Source organism: Sinocyclocheilus grahami, unplaced genomic scaffold (assembly GCF_001515645.1).
Source record: "Sinocyclocheilus grahami isolate Dianchi unplaced genomic scaffold, SAMN03320097.WGS_v1.1 scaffold410.1, whole genome shotgun sequence".
Lineage (NCBI taxonomy): Eukaryota > Metazoa > Chordata > Actinopteri > Cypriniformes > Cyprinidae > Sinocyclocheilus > Sinocyclocheilus grahami.
In genome coordinates this window covers 660,333-677,466 of record NW_015505589.1, presented here as the reverse complement: position 1 = coordinate 677,466, position 17,134 = coordinate 660,333, and the positions used below count along the sequence as shown (strand labels likewise).

Below are 17,134 nucleotides of genomic sequence, written 5' to 3'. Positions count from 1 at the left end.
ACAGTAGAGTTTTCGAAATCCATTCGTTTTCGAATCCATTCAGCCGATCTCAGGGTCTGGCGGTAGCACTTTTAGCTGTAGCTTAGCATAGATAATTGAATCTGATTAGACCGTTAGCATCTCGCTCAAAAATGACCAAAGAGTTTCGATATTTTTCCTATTTAAAACTTGACTCTTCTGTAGTTACATTGTGTACTAAGACCGACGGAAAATGAAAAGTTGCGATAGTGATAAATAGCATGACTATGGCAGGACAAAAGGTTGTCACTGCCATATAGAGAGGTCGAGCAGAGTACTATTTTGATTTAAAACATCAGAGACAAACCACTTGAAAATACATAGTAAATAAAATAACTCTATATATAACTCTCTAACTCTATTCTATGCATCCATGCATTATGTATTACTGTATGTACTTAGCAAAATTGCTTTAACAGCAAAAGGCCTTTAACAGGTGTTACTGATGTACTAGATCAGGGCTTCTGAGCTGGTTTTGCTTCAGGAGCCATAGTTTACATCTGAAATTAATTGATGACCCAACACAATATCAAATTTACAACAAAATGTCCTTAAATGTCCTTAAAATATATGATTATTATTGTTTATTATATTTACTAAATCAATAATTAAAAACAATAACTTCACAAGATTAGTTGATATCTTATTATTTGCATTTATTTTCTAGATATTTACTGGAGGTCTGGACCAACCTGAAATGTGGAAATCATTTTTCATTTTTTAAAGTAGTTTTGAAAACACTGAAAAAATCACCATGCTGTGAGAAGACAGTGAAAAGACTCAGAGGACTACAAACAGTTTAGCTGACAGCACAGATGTGCATCCTCTTGAGACACATCAACAGTTGCCTCTCTTCTTCCAAATACCTCAGACGTCTTTGAGTAAAACTGGAAATGACACTCTTTCTTGCTATGAAACTTGAACAGCCCATCCTCACCATATGATTTAAATAAATAAAAAAAGAATAATCTTCTTTTGACACAGTTTGACACACTCAGTTACTTTTAAAGGAGACAAGTCTGTAAGTTTAGTAAATTGGAATATTACTTCTGGTAAATAAATACTAATTTACATTGACATTTTGCAAGCCATTTAGAGATCATCTATGAATTTCCAATACATAATGTTTATCTGTGTTTATCAAACATCTTGTTAGGGTAAAACAGGCAAATTAAGCAAATGCAATCCATTACAATGAGATTCAATGCAGCAGTTACAGTACCATTTATGCTTCAGGACGAACAAGCACAGATGGCAGAGAAGAAGCCATTCACACTGACCAATTGGGGACTTGATGCTGGACGAATTTCATACTGATGACATAAATATAATATTATGACAGCTGTTAGTATATAGCAGATCCTTTCTGTGATTATACTACATTATTATATTGTCAACAAGCAAGCTTGCTCACTACCTTGTAAGTCTGCACTAACCTTTATAATACATCCTTAATGCCAAATGTCACCACAGTAAATTCTAAACAGGTGATTTAACGGCATCCTACTGACAAAGACTTGAAATGGAGATCCGATGGGGTTAAAGAAATCTCAAAAGACAATATTGAAATGTATGTAAAACATATGGCTGCATATGACCCTATGGCACATATATAAAGTAATCTGGTATCAGTCTAACCTGATACATCCTAAAGAAATATGCCTCAAAATTAAGATATTTTCATTAATTTGTACTTGGGCAACTATGAACATTTAGCACAACATCATACTGGGTCTTGAATGCAAGCAAAGCTTTTGATATCTTTTCCCCCTTTCTCTCTTTTCCACCATCAATATTCATCATGCACGATTTGACTGCTTGAATTTTAAAACAATCATATAATATTCGGCACTGAATGCATTTAAGTGAAGCTATTGCACTGCACAACCTTATGACTGATGGTGAGTTGAACAAACCAGTACTCATGAAATATCTCAAATTTGATTGGTTGCTTGATGCTTTCGCTTCTTTTGGAAATGTTTTCAAAAAATATATATAAATGAACTGAACAAATTTTATCTGAAATGTAAGACACTCAATATTAACTCAGAGCTTGTATAAAGCATTTCCCTAATACTACAAGAAGGGCACTCTTACTTGTGTGATATCATTTACATATATATGTTTTGTTGACCAGTGACACAAAAGTGATTTTAAAATGTCTTAAAACACCACTGAAGATAGAGGACACACACAGCACAGATGTCTCAGCCCCTATGAATGAGTGAAGCTGTAGAAACACTGTTTCTGGGACAGGATGAGCACTAATCCTATCCATGCCTTTAGAAACAAGCACTCATTGCAAAAAATACTACAGAAGGGACTGAGAAAAATTTGAGAAATGGGAAACTAAAGAATGAGAAGTGAACAAAGACCTTGGCTGGGAATAGATCTGTATCCAATAATGCCAATAAAACTTCAAATAGAACCTCTTTGAAAAATCAAGTTTTATAGGGATTTCATCTTCATCATGCCTTTATCCAGGATACTGAGGTCTTGAAAGCAAAGCAGTTTCTGCAGCTAAGTACCTTACAGGTAGATAATATATAAATTAATGTTTGTCAGAAAGATTGTGCCCATTCATAATAGCGCATTTGCCAATGCTGCAGAAGAAATCACACATTCCCTTAGATAAATTTGACCAGCTGCACCAATTGAGTCCCTTTCCGCAGATCATTTGCTTTAATATGTGGAACACAAAAGGAGTTACAATCAGGATATCAATGACAATGCATTATGAGAAATGTCAAGTTCAGTTGTGTTTTGCATGCAAATTTATATTGGACATGAGTAATTTAAGTAGTTTAATTAAGTAAACGTACTGCTTTTCCTTTGGATATGAAGTATCTTGCCTATAGATAATATATAAATTAATGTTCGTCAGAAAGATTGTGCCCATTCATAATAGCGCATTTGCCAATGCTGCAGAAGAAATCACACATTCCCTTATATAAATTTGACCAGCTGCACCAATTGAGTCCCTTTCCGCAGATCATTTGCTTTAATATGTGGAACACAAAAGGAGTTACAATCAGGATATCAATGACAATGCATTATGAGAAATGTCAAGTTCAGTTGTGTTTTGCATGCAGATTTATATTGGACATGAGTAATTTAAGTAGTTTACTTAAGTAAACGTACTGCTTTTCCTTTGGATATGAAGTATCTTGCCTATCATCTCGAGCTCTGGATGCTCAGGAGCTCAGAGAGCACGAGCGACAGGATTTAGTGAATTAAACACTAGACAGGCGGTGGGAGTCATGCGATTAACTGCTCAACGCAGTGCGTATACAACCAGAAAAGGATTAAATATGACTGAGTTATTCATATTATATTACATGGCAAAGTTGTAGTGTAACTGTGAAATCGTGCACGTACAAAACAGCCGAAAGTTTGAGTTAAATCACCAAATCTGTCAAGTGAGTGAACCTGTGAACTTTGGTTGTGGAATGACAGTGACCTCTCGTGGTCATGTTTGAATCAAATGTTTTTATCAAAAATTGTATCAAATGTTTCAGTTTGCATTTCTTTTGTTTATAGATCAGGACAGTGAGACATATGGAGAGAAGGAATATATCAACGTTCTAATATCAAGAGAAATCAATATAGCATTTACATATCTCAGTGAAACTGCTTGTTTCCAATGACTTTATTAACAGACACTTATTGATACAGATCAATTAATTAACCATAATTCATTATGTGATTCCAGAGGATTCAAGAACTGTATGTTTGTCATTAAAACTGTTATTAAGGGGGGGAAATGTGACTTCAGTCTACATATTGACTGTAGCCCTTTGTAGTTTTTTTAGATATCGCACCTGTGTGTCCCACCCAAAAGTCTTCATATGAATTCTACACTACTGGTCTGTATTAGAGAAAGTTTGAAAGCACTTTCTTTACTGCAGTATGAGGAAGCTCATTGGTGTTTTGCTTACATGAATAATGAAGTAGGGCTGTGTTATTTTTTGATACAAATTGTCATTATCAACAAGTCAATACAATTCAGATTAAAAAATCATATCATATCATGTTAGTTATTTTACTTTTATCAATCTTTTAAACACACATGAATATTACAACATAGTTATACAGCCTTCCAGGTTTTTTTTTTTTTTTTTTAATTTCAGATCATCAAAATGGAACACACCAAGCAATGAAGTAGATGAGATGAATATAGAATGGCAGTTTTACTCCATGTAACAACCCTGCAGTAAGAGTTTATTTTCAATAAGACTGTAAACAGGATTTTGCTAATTTTATGTCAGTGCTTAGCACTGAATTGAAGATTATTCTTTATTTTGTACATGACTATACCATGTGTATATGTGTATTTATACCAGGGGTATACCATATACCAGGTGTATTTGAAGCTTGTCTGAACTGCATTGTCAATTTGCATGTTATTGCAAATAAACTCTTCTCTTAAAGGGGTCATATGATGCTATTTTAAAGATCATTATTTTGTGTATTTGGTGTAACAGAATATGTTGACATGCTTTAATGTTCAAAAAACACATTATGTCAATATTACTGTGCCAGCCTGGAGTCAGTCATGCCCATTCAAAGTGAGGAAACACGATTCTGTTGAGCTTATAAATGCAATGGCCAATCAGAGGTGTTCCCATGAGTCATCGCTGAAACGCGGTGTTTTGTTTACTTGCTCGCTGACTGAATTATAAACAACAAAATGCAGATGTTACGAATGTAAGTAAGATATTCATTTCACAGTGTAAACAGCTTCAGTGATTTAAATGGGAGTTTTAGAGAGTGCCTGAACTCTGGCTAGGCTGAAGAAAATGTTCTTTGATCATACCTGTCAACTCTCCCGTTTTTCCTGGGATTCTCCCATATTTTACCATTCTATCCCGCTATCATCCCGTTTAAATATTTTCCCGTATTTTTAATCTTTCTATAAAATAAATAAATCCCACTGGGCATATTTTATATGTTTGCTACATTCGCATCCGGTAAAACTCCCTTCATTTGTATGGGCCAAACCTCATTATATGAATAATCACATCAGCAAATTCCAAGGTTGTCCAGTTGCCAGATCATGTATGAAACGCTTCTTTCTCACACGATCAACGCATACAAATTTCAACCCATTTGTCCCCTCAACTTGGCAACCTACAGCCCAGTGATGCTACTGATATCTGCGCAGGGAGTACCGCAGTAAGGAAACAATGAGCACTGGTAGAAATGGGAGGAGAAGACTCAGGTGGTGCTCCAGTGAAAAAAACTAAATAGACATGTAAATTGAGAAATAGCTTACACTTCAAAAGGCTATGGTTCAATTGATTAAATATGAGCTCTGCAAGTTTCAAAGTCAGGTGCTGCTCTGCTTTGATTACTGCGGTTACCGGGGACATGGCTATATTCTTGGCGAAAAGCGCCACCTGCTGGCAGAGAATTAATTTGCATTTTTCAATAAGCCCTTCTGCTCTTTGTTTCAAGAGTGTCTGTCTGCGGACTGCAAGAGAGGGGAGAGAGGCGTAAGTGGAAGGGGGCGTAACTTGAAGTTGTCCAAATCACACAGAACCACACGAGATGTAGGCCATAGTTCAATCCCGGCTCAATCTAAACACTGTCTGTGACCTACATAATATAGCATATTTGTGATTTTGCTGTAAAAACACGTTTTATAATGCATAACTAACAGGGGAGCTCCATTAAGTAACATACGTCGCAAAAGTGGATTTACATGAACCATATATACATCTTAAAGACAATTACTAAATGTCTATTTAACAGGATAGTCTTTGATTATTATTGCAGATGAGCACATCTAATAGACATGACACAGGCATCTGAGTGATGTATGTGTGCTATTATGTAGAATTCACTGTTGTCAACACTGCTTTAGATGAATGTAAGTCATGTAAACAAACAAATCTACATAAAGTAACTAAACATAAGTTATCTATTTTATTTGTCCATTTGTAATATTGATAATGTAAGGAACATTTGTGTTGGATAAAAAGCGAGTTACATCAGCAACTACCTCAACATGTAAATGCAGTATTGAGCAGATAAATCACAGAGGTGACTTGACTCTTGTCTGGATGTTACAGGAACAGAGGAGACACACATGTGTTTATCCGGTGCAGAGTGACTGATGAAGGAATGCTATATAAACATTGAATCTGATTAGACCGTTAGCATCTCGCTCAAAAATGACCAAATAGTTTCTATATTTTTCCTATTTAAAACTTGACTCTTCTGTAGTTACACTGTGTACTAGACAGATGGAAAATGAAAAGTTGCGATTTTCTAGGCTGATATGGCTAGGAACTGTACTCTCATTCCGGCGTAATAATCAAGGAACTTTGTTGCCGTACCATGGGTGCAGCAGGCGCAATGATATTACGCAGCACCTGAAAATAGGCTTATTGGAAGTTACCTAGCTGGGGACTATTTTCAGGCGCTGCGTAATATCATTGCACATTTGGCTTGGAGTGCAGAGTTCACGTAAGGGTCTCTGTGCTAGCCATCAGCAGGACTGGATGCATTAGCATTAGCAGTTGTGCAGGTCAACAGGTCAGCATCCATTCTATTTACCCTCCATTTCGGCAGATGACATAGATAACATCTGGCTGGATTGTGGATTCAACTCTAAATCCGTAGGTGTGAGGGGCTAATAAGCCTGCTAGCCACACTCTGGGGAAAACAGTGTTAAGGATGCACGCTTAAACAGTGAGATAAATGCTTTGTGCGTTTAGATACTGATATGCTCAGTACGTTTACTGTGCATGTTTAATGTATATATGGGCAGTTACATGAGAGCATTAAAAAAAAATATATATAGTGATAAATAGCATGACTATGGCAGGACAAAAGGTTGTCACTGCCATATAGAGAGGTCGAGCAGAGATAAATAGTACTGTTTTGATTTAAAACATCAGAGACAAACCACTTGAAAATACCGTACATAGTAAATAAAATAACTCTATAAATAACTCTCTAACTCTATTCTATGCATCCATGCATTATGTATTACTGTAGGTGCTTAGCAAAATTGCTTTAACAGCAAAAGGCCTTTAACAGGTGTTACTGATGTACTAGATCAGGGCTTCTGAGCTGGTTTTGCTTCAGGAGCCATAGTTTACATCTGAAATCAATTGATGACCCAATACAATAACAAATTTGCAACAAAATGTCCTTAAAATATATGATTATTATTGTTTATTATATGTACTAAATCAATAATTAAAAACTCTAACTTCACAAGATTAGTTTATATAGTTTGGACAAATGTATGAAATCATTATATCATAATGTATGTAAACATTATCTTCATAGAAAATCTTTCAAAAATAGAAACAGTGTTACTTGTAATACAGCAAGTCATTAATTCAAAGCATGCCAAATATTTATTATTTATTCATTTATTTATATTCGTGTTAATGTTTCCATTCACATAATCATTGCTTTAAAACCTGAGACAATCACCAAAACAAATCAAAATTATTGCCGTCCAGTTTAGTTATTTTAAAGATCAGGGCCCATATTCACAAAACATTTTATCTTACCACTAAGAGTTCTCCTAAATAGCAGTAAAAGTTTTTAGCTAAGAGTTTTCTCTTAAAACCTATTCACAAAGCTGCTGAGGCAAACTTTTACTAAGGAATAGAGAGAAGTCTTAAAGTGCCCCTATTATGGATTTTTGAAAATTACCTTTCAAGCAGTGTGTAACACAGCTCTAAGTGAATGAAAACATCCTGCAAAGTTTTAAATCTGAAAGTGCACCGTGTATAAAGTTATTGTCTCTCAAAAGAAAGAGTCGACTCTGAATCATTGAAACGAGTCGTTTTTTAAATGAATCCCAAGCCGTTTCATGTTGGGGTCAACATGAAACATTAGCATATTGCCCGCCCACTTCTTGGTCTTTTCGTGTTGGTCTGAATGAAAATGCAAATTCATTCTTTGCCACCAGGTGCTGCTTTTGGAGGTAAAATAGTTGTTTCCCCAGTAACACTGTACACAAAGCAGCACTGTGCTCACAAACACTGGTTTATCAGGCGTTACAGTCATGATGAAATGAAAATTAGACCAATCGGACCAATCACCGTAGATTAGCGACACGCAAATGAGAGGTTTGGAAAAATGAATCGTTAAACGAATCATTTGGGAGTCGTTGAGCAAGTAAGGCAAAAATAAATGCATATTATAAGACAATGAAAGTGTTTTTTGACCTTGCATGCTTGTCAACCTATTGTTGGGGACTCCCAAAACCAAAATATGAACCTTTCATAACCCATAATAGGGGCACTTAAAGCTAAGAGTAAGGGCGGGGTTGACCTCGTTGCTATATGAATGATGTCAGCGTGCTTACTAACTATGCACACAGTGATTGGCTGATAGTCTCTGTCAGAGATTTATTCATAGAAATATTGTAGAGTGCAATATTATGTCGCCATATTCAAATAAAGGTTTAAAAAATAAAAATGTTGCCACATTCAAAGATTTTAAAATGCAGACTAAGTGTCACTAATTAAACAAGCTAGTTGTCAGCCTCTTAACATGTGTGGTTCTCGTAAACAATTAGCTGATCTGCATATAAAAAGCCTTTTAATTAACAGAGTAGAATAATCATGGCTGATAGTAAGACATGCAAATGTAAAAGAAAACCAAACTGGACGCAAGAACAGCTGTTACTTCTTCCCCAACTGGTTAATGAAAACAAGGATATAATCAAAGGAAAATTTGGAGTTGGGATAACCTCCCAAACCAAAAAAGATGCATGGGAAAACATGTGTGCAAATAAATACAGCGTGTTTCTAAAATGTTTACGTTCTGAGGCAGATTGCCGGCAACAGCCATTTTAGCCCGGCTGAAAAAAAACAAGAGAAACCATCACATGTTTTTTAATGGTTTTACTGGTTATAATGGGAATTGTACTGGTTTTAATGGCAACTGTAATGGTGCCTGTTGGTCTCTACTGGTAACTGGTTAGCTTCTATTGGTGGCTTGTTAAAACCACTAATGAAACCTGTCCAAAAAACACACTACAGGAAAAAATGTTTTTATGATTTTAATGGTTAAAAGTTGATGGTTTGTATAAAGTATGTAATGGTATTTGTAGTGGGAACCATTAGGATTTCTGTGATGGTTTCTATTGTTTTGTTCAGCAGGGAGGATAGGCATAGTTTGTGGCTTGGTCTTGACTTAGGAGTCCTCTTCACTACTCCTAATGTTTCACAGATTTAGGAGCTATTTTTAACGCTAAAATGCGTTGTGAAATTCTCTTAGAGCAAAAATGTAGGAGTCCTAAATTTAGGACTGACGTGCCCATTATTTTTAAGATTTTCTCCCAAATCTGCAGGTTAGGAGCTACTTTTAGACTTAAGATGTTTTGTGAATACGGGCCCTGGTTATTTATTATCAAACAATTATGCAATGTGATACATTAAATATCATTTTTAGAGATGCTGAAAGAAAGATGTAAAATTACTGTAATTTAGTTGTTATAAAATATATTCACATTACCTAACCAAATTGACACAAAATCCGAAGGCAATAAAAATAGTACCAAAGCGATTCAATAGATTATAGATTAAATGTACCATATGTCACAGCCTGTCAGAAGACAAAAACAAACACAAAAAGTAATTGTAGGGTGTCAGAAGGATTTATTAGCTGCCAAAGTATAAAATATCATAAAACGCAAACCATTTAAATTGTGTGTGCATATGTGTGTTTGTATACAGGTGTGTCTAAACATGTGAGGGACAAGTGTCCTTACTAATATAGTTAAATTACTGATTTGTGAGGATATTTTATGTGCTCACTAATTAAACTGTTTTGTCCAATACAGGCAAAAAATATATATAATTAAAAAAAACATATCATCATCTTTTAGCAATTACAAATAATTTTGCAAAATAACTTTCAGTGTATTTAAGACATATCACAGTTTAGTGTGTGAGATTATGTTTTAAACAAAGATATGTGGTAGATAAATGACCAGTAAAATAATATCGTTTGTCCAGTGTTTGAACTGTGTCAGAGCCCTGTATCTGTGAACAAATATCTGGAACATTTAATTTTATTTTGTGGTTTCACTGACTTGATTAACTTAAAACATAAGACTCTTACTGTTACGTATCCGGTCCATGAACTTCCGTCTGCTAGCCATCAGAGGTCACCCTTTCCATTTTCATTGACTCTCGCACTACACACTGTTGCACATCAACCCGGACTACATATCCCATCATTCATTGCACTGATTGCACACAGCTGTTTCACTGATTGCACACAGCACTGATTGCACACCGCTGTTTCATATCACTCACTCACTATTTAACACTCACTCTGATCCCTTCCCGGTGCCGAGTATTGTATGTGCTTATAGCCCCCAGTGATAGCTACTCTACAGAGCCCACTTTAGCTGTTCATTGACCTACGCTAACCCTAGGACTATTCTTGTGTCTTGCCCGCCATATACCTGTTTGCCACCGTTCGACCCTGCCTGTGTTTCTGACCTCCTCTCTGCTTTAATAAAGCTTGCATATGGATCCGCACGTCTCACGTCTTGTCAGCCCCGTTACACTTACCTTTATGATGAACCATAAACTGTCAGATGAGCTATATCTTCATTTTTAGGTGAACATGAGGATCAAATGTTTTAGTGAAGTTCTATAAAATGCATCTCAAAACGTTGCACGGTGTGCTTGCTGTAAATTAAAAAAAATAAATATATTTGGATCACTTATGAATATTTGAACAAATGAAAAAAGTAATTTGACTACAACACCAGCCAAATTTGAACATTGTTTGTCATGAACCGTACAAAAAAATATTGTTTTTAGTACCAAAAGGTTTTATTTACAGAATTTTCATTGGAGGATAATGTTAATTAGAAGTACAAAGAATCTGAATTACAAAACAAGAATGTGTTGACTTTTAAACCAGAGCAGTCAGTTGCAGTTGTTTCCTTTAACGAGGAAGAACATTCCAGCTGCGACTCCCAGTATCCCCAGAGTCAGACCCAGACCCACTCCACAAAACACAGCTGGACCAACACTGGGCACCGCAACATCCACCTTTGTAGGTAACATACAAACACATGATGATGCATATGTCATAGAATGCAAATGCATTAGGGCTGTGCGATTTGGGGGAAAATATCAAATTGCGATTTTTTTGACAGATATTGCGATTTGATTTGTGATTTTAAATTTGCAAAGTCAAGCTTCAGCTCAAGATTGCCAATAATGTGCAGCACAGTATGGGTATCATTACCCTGCTGAAAAATACAATAGAAACCATCACAGAAATTCTTATAGTTTCCATTAAACCATTATAAAATTCCTTTTTGTTGTTCTATTGGTTGCCATCTGCCAGATTACATCCCACCAATTGAATCCATCAAATAGACACCACTATAGTTTACATTAAAACCAATACAATTCCCATTATAACCCTGAAATCCATTACATTTGTTATTGTGTTTTGGGAGGGGTTCTATTGGGGTTTTTTTCAGCAGGCAAGATTATAATGGTACAACTACATTTACAGAATTAACTTAATTACTGAATTTCACAGAAAATATTTGTTTATTTTTTATAAATAAAGAACTGTATTTCTTAAGTCAATTATTAAAGTAGTACATATGTTACATAGGCTGATTTACTCATTTTAAGTATTTGGGATTTTAAGAACAAGTGGAAAATGTGCTGAATGTTTCATTTCATCCCAGTTAAATTAGCAAGCAGTTAGACTGAATTTACATTTGTTTTAAACGCGGAGCCAGGCGCGAGTCGACACAGGTTGCGCGCGTGCGTCAAGCCTCATCCATACTGCCAGATGCGCTCGTGAAGACTTGCGGTGCGGAGCCGGGTGCGAGTATAAACGAGCATTACGAGACAGGCTGCGTGACTGCAGCAAGCATGAACAGCTCGTCAGTGACGCGGGATTCACGCCGCGTGGGGCAGAGAGGAGCGAGTATGAGAAGCATTCACAGACACAGGCTGTGTGTACTCTCTTCTGAATTGGGAATAGCCAACATGCATCATAAACTTATTTCAAATTAATCTGTTGGGGAGATAAAATGTGTAAGATAACATTCACGTACTAACAAAAACATCTAAGAATGTATCTTTTATTCTCCAGTACCGAAAACAGAACCGATACGGGAGCTTTTGATATGCGCTGTGACGCAGCTCTTGCAGATTACCTTTTTTGTTCGTTGTCTGTCATTTCGAAGCTTAAGTTGCATACGTTTTTCTTTAGTTTTAATTTGCCTAACTATCGATCTGACCCAGTAGACGCCATAATCCCACTCTGTCTCTCCCGCTTTCTGTTTTTTGTAATGGTGTGTTTTTACGCAGTTGGCTAGAGCAGTGCTGATTGGGGAGAACGGAGGTGCACTCACTCTATTGGTTAGTAAGACTGCAGCTCAAGGCTGGCAGCCATGCATATGCTCTGGAACAGAGTAATATCGCGTCCATATCGCAGGCCTTGCGATTAGGAAATCGCAACGTCTCAAATCACGATTTCGATTCGATTTCGATTAAGCGCACAGCCCTAAAATGCATACATTTAATTTTAATTTACTTTACTTTTACTTTTAGTCATTTAGCAGACGCTTTTATCCAAAGCGACTTACAAATAAGAAAAAGTAATTAAAACTAAAAGCTAAAACTCTATAAATACTATATATACACACATTTAAGAAAATAAAATAAATTAAATAAAAATGACAAATGCATACAACAACATTTCAAAACTAAACATTTAAATGAAAACAAAAAAATAAAGCTAAAAACAATTCAAAATATTAAAAGAACAAACGGTATGAGTATAATAAGAATTCTAACATAACACTAAGCCAAACACCAAAAAACAGCTACATATGTGTATATACAACCCACACACACACATATGCATATACATGGACATATATATATATATATATATACATTCAATATATATATATTATTTCATTTCCATTTTGTATGTTGAAGTACTGAAATAACTCAAATTAAATAAAACTAAAACGTAATAAAAAACCAATAGACATAATAAAAAACTAATAAAATGACAACATTACTACAACTGTAACTAAAACAGATAACTAATACAAATCAAACTACATTAGTTTATCAGTACTCCTAAAAAAAATAACACAGCCAAACACACATGCTAAAATAACAACTGTTAACATTTTAACTGTAAAGTGACAACATTATTGCTCAACAACAACAACAACATAATGATTGGAATATTTAGTTTTATTAAATATCCTCAGGGTATCTCGTTCCAAGTTTTGCTTTTAACATTCTTTTATATTTTTCCTAGGTAAGGCAAATTAAGTCATTCAGACACTGTATTTCTGATTAACGTCTAAATAGTGTTAAATGAGTCATGTCTGCCTATTGTTATGTTCACCCTAAATTGTTTCTGTTTGTAGTAATACATCAGGTGGTCTAACGCAAAGAATTTGGGAACAGTTAGGATTTATGAAAACCTTACATCCACTGAATATACATGAAGCAGTGCCTCACCCCATGTTTTAGTTTCCAAACGGCTGTCTAGAGCTTTGTGGAACACAGTGCAGCTGTAAATGTCTCCCTCTGCAGGCGTGAACATCAGAGAGGAGAAGATGTTGAAGGGCCGTCATTATTTATGCGATACTGGCTTAGACTCGTGCCTTCTGTCACAATCTGATTGTTTTTAGTCCAGGAGATATTGACAGGTGGAGGGAAGAGTCCAGTCACATGACAGATGAGAGTGTTCTCAACTTCCAGCACCACGTCATCTTTTGAATAGATGGAAGCATCTGGGGGGGGGGGCTGTGAACACTCACACAAAGGTACTCCACTTTTTCAGTTGTTTAAAGACTGAAATACATTTTTTATTTATATTTTAAGTGTAAATTCATTTAAATTTAAAATTGTTAACTCAAAGCAGGTATTACACACTTTGTAATTAACATCTGATGCATTTATAAATCACAATTGAAATAAAAAAAAAGTTCCTGAGATTCAATATCTTTAACAACATGTACAAACATTACTACAAACTAAACCACCAGGGTCCTAGAAATGCGGCCCTGAAACTGCAGCCTCCGCTATATTATCCAATTTGGTAGGTGGCGCTGTTACAAAAGAATAGGGTCCTAGAACTACGGTCCTGCAACTGCAGCCTCCAGTTGTGCAGGAACACCCTTCTCCCCCTGCTTACAGTAGTACTCGAAGTCGCTTTGGCCAGGGGAGTATGTTGGAGCCATGACCTCATGATATTTCAATGACCTCGTGAGTTATTAATGTAGGTTATGGTGCAATGCTAAAATAACTGTAATATTAGATCTGACCAGTGATGGGGAGTAACTAGTTACATGTAACAGAATTATATAAAATATAATAATTTAATTATAAAATAAATGTAACTAATCTGTTACAGTTACTGAGAAAAAATGTGCAATTAAATTACAGTTACTTAGGATAACAATTACAAAGGGTGTTACACCTGAATATTTTTGAAAAAGCTAGGATATGTTGAATAACATAAATTAGCTGCTTTGCCTGTTTGTGATGTGCACAATGCCTCCTGCCATTTATAGGCTGTTTAGTAAAGCGATGCTATTTATGGCGAATGATAAAAATGCCTTCCAGTGCTGGGGGAAAAAATACAAATCCTCCAGAAATCAGAAAAGGGCACAAATAAAACAGTTCAATGCAAAATATATTTTGCCAGGCAGCTAATAAAATGCTATATCGACATTTTAATGTCCAACCTGAGGAAGCATCTGCAGGTATGTAACTTAGTTAACTGTTAAGCAGTCATTAAATAAGGAAGAAAAGGCAAACTCAGAACTATCTCAAAGTATAAAGAGTGGCTAAACTCTGTTTTTGTGGTGGCTGTGCTTTAAAATAAAATGACTATAGGCTTAATTTAAGATCATGAAGGATTTTGAAAGTCTGACAGTAACAGTGTTGAGTACTGTAAGGATAACCCTGCCTTCTTTTAAATGTTTGAAAATGATAACCGATAAAAAACATTTGTTAGAAATTTAGAAAAGTAATCAAAAACTAATCAAGTGTAATAAGTTACATTGCTTTAATAAAGTGATTAAAATAGTTACACTACTTATTACATTTTAAATTATGTAATCTGTAACCAATTACATTTCCAAAGTAACCTTCCCAGCACTGGAGCTGACATGGTTACTAACCTTATTCAAGGAGGAAAAATGTTAGCTATATATTTTCTGTCAAAGGGTTCATAAATAGAAGTGTGGCTGGTAAAGACATTTTTAGCTAGCTAGCAGACTAGCTAATTTGTTATGAATGAAGATTAAAATTGTTAAATAAACTACTGGACATACACCAAGCAATACAGAGGTTGTAACGGCTTTCCAGTAAGCCGCTGCCGTTGATAATATGAGTGAGCAAGTTCTAGAACGCGTACAAACAGAGTCCGTGCAAACGGAAATAGATGCTAAACAATATCTTTCTTTATTTGTGCTACAATAACAATTGTTCCAAAACAACTTGCTATGAGTGTTCCTTGTTCATTAACATATACAATCCAAGTCCATACCTTGAAGACACAGCATAAGATCATAGTTCATCTTGCACGCTACTCTGCCGTGGGGTCAAAAACGGTGTGCTTCCCAATTACCAACGCACACACCTGGCTCTTTACACTGGTGTTACAATTATACTGTGTCACAGTGCCACCCAGTGGCCAAGTAAAACTTTACAATAAATGGCTCCAACACACCGGCCCCTTAATTGACTATGGCATAATGACATAACAATTACGCATTCATACAAAATGGAGCCTAACATACCAATTCAAACTTTGTACCAAGGGTATATAACACAAGACAGTAAATTTCCAACACCTATTAGACTACAGTATGCCATAGTTAGGCAGTTGCTTCTAATAGAAGACAAAGCTTATTAATTGGACGTTCCAAGTTGTTACATTTGGTTCGAACTTTTACTGAACGAACTAAACCTCTATTGTCTGGGTAAGTCTCCACAACTCTTCCAAGAAGCCATGAGCCACGTGGTGCTGTAGAATCAGCAATAATCACGATGTCTCCAAGGGTAATATTTCTACGTTCTTTGTTCCATTTTTGTCGCTCTTGCAACAAGGGTAGATATTCACGTACCCATCTTTTCCAGAAGAGATCCGAAATGTATTGCACTTGTCTCCATCTCCTTTTGGCATACAAATCAGACCTTTCAAATAAACCAGGCGGCAACGCAGGATTTCCTTTCATAAGCAGAAGGTGATTTGGTGTAAGAGCTTCCAAATCATTAGGATCATTGGACAGTTTAGAGATGGGTCGATCGTTCAAGATTGCTTCTGCTTCACACAAGACAGTTTGCAGTGCTTCGTCATCCAGCGTTTGTTGTCGAAGGACTGCACAAAGAATTTGTTTCACCATTTCGGATTATACGTTCCCATACTCCTCCATAATGAGGACTTGAAGGAGGATTAAAATTCAAATGAACTCCCTTCTGCAGTAGGGTCTTTTGAATCTTTTCATTGTTTATTGCAATGAGTGCCTCTCTTAGCTCCCGCTCAGTACCGATGAAATTCGTCCCATTATCAGACCTCATATGAGAGACCTGTCCTCGACGACAGACAAACCTACGCAAGGCATTGATGCATGAATCTGTATCGAGTGAGTATGCCATCTCCAAATGGACAGCTCTACTTGCCATACAAGTAAAAATCACTCCATAGCGTTTCACTTTACTCCGCCCCCTTTTCACTTCGATGGGGCCAAAAAAATCCACTCCTACATTAGTAAAAGGTGGAAAATCAGGGGTGATCCTTTCTACTGGAAGGTCTGCCATCTTCTGTTCACCAAACTTTCCCTTATAACGTCTACAGATGACACACTTGGAGATGATCTTTCTTGCAACAGAGTTGGCATTTGTAATCCAGTACTTGCACCGGAGCTTGGAAACCATTTGATTTCTGCCACCATGACCCAATTGTTCATGAATGTCTCGAAGTATGAGATGTGACACATGCTGATCCTTCGATAACAAGATGGGATGTTTCCTTTCACTTGGCATAGCTGACTTACCAAGTCTTCCTCCCACTAACAGCAGTCCATCATGCAACATAGGATCCAAACTATAGACAG

The 17,134-nt window shown here is 36.1% G+C and overlaps 2 protein-coding genes across 2 annotated transcripts in view; both read right to left on the bottom strand.

Moving 5' to 3' along the window:
- Positions 1 to 4,880, bottom strand: part of LOC107550916 (transmembrane protein 132C-like) — a 29,808-nt gene extending 24,928 nt beyond the window's left edge. Inside the window, exon 1 of the mRNA XM_016232365.1 lies at positions 4,835 to 4,880. Within this exon, the coding sequence (XP_016087851.1) occupies positions 4,835 to 4,880 (46 nt within the window). The remainder of the gene's footprint in view (positions 1 to 4,834) is intronic.
- A 5,883-nt stretch (positions 4,881 to 10,763) lies between these two features.
- On the bottom strand, positions 10,764 to 14,251 carry LOC107550914 (H-2 class II histocompatibility antigen, A-Q alpha chain-like). The gene is given in 4 exon segments (XM_016232364.1): positions 10,764 to 11,065; positions 13,527 to 13,634; positions 13,637 to 13,814; positions 14,162 to 14,251. Coding segments are annotated over 4 exon segments (504 nt in total). The 3' UTR covers positions 10,764 to 10,937.
- Between the last annotated feature and the right edge of the window lie 2,883 nt (positions 14,252 to 17,134).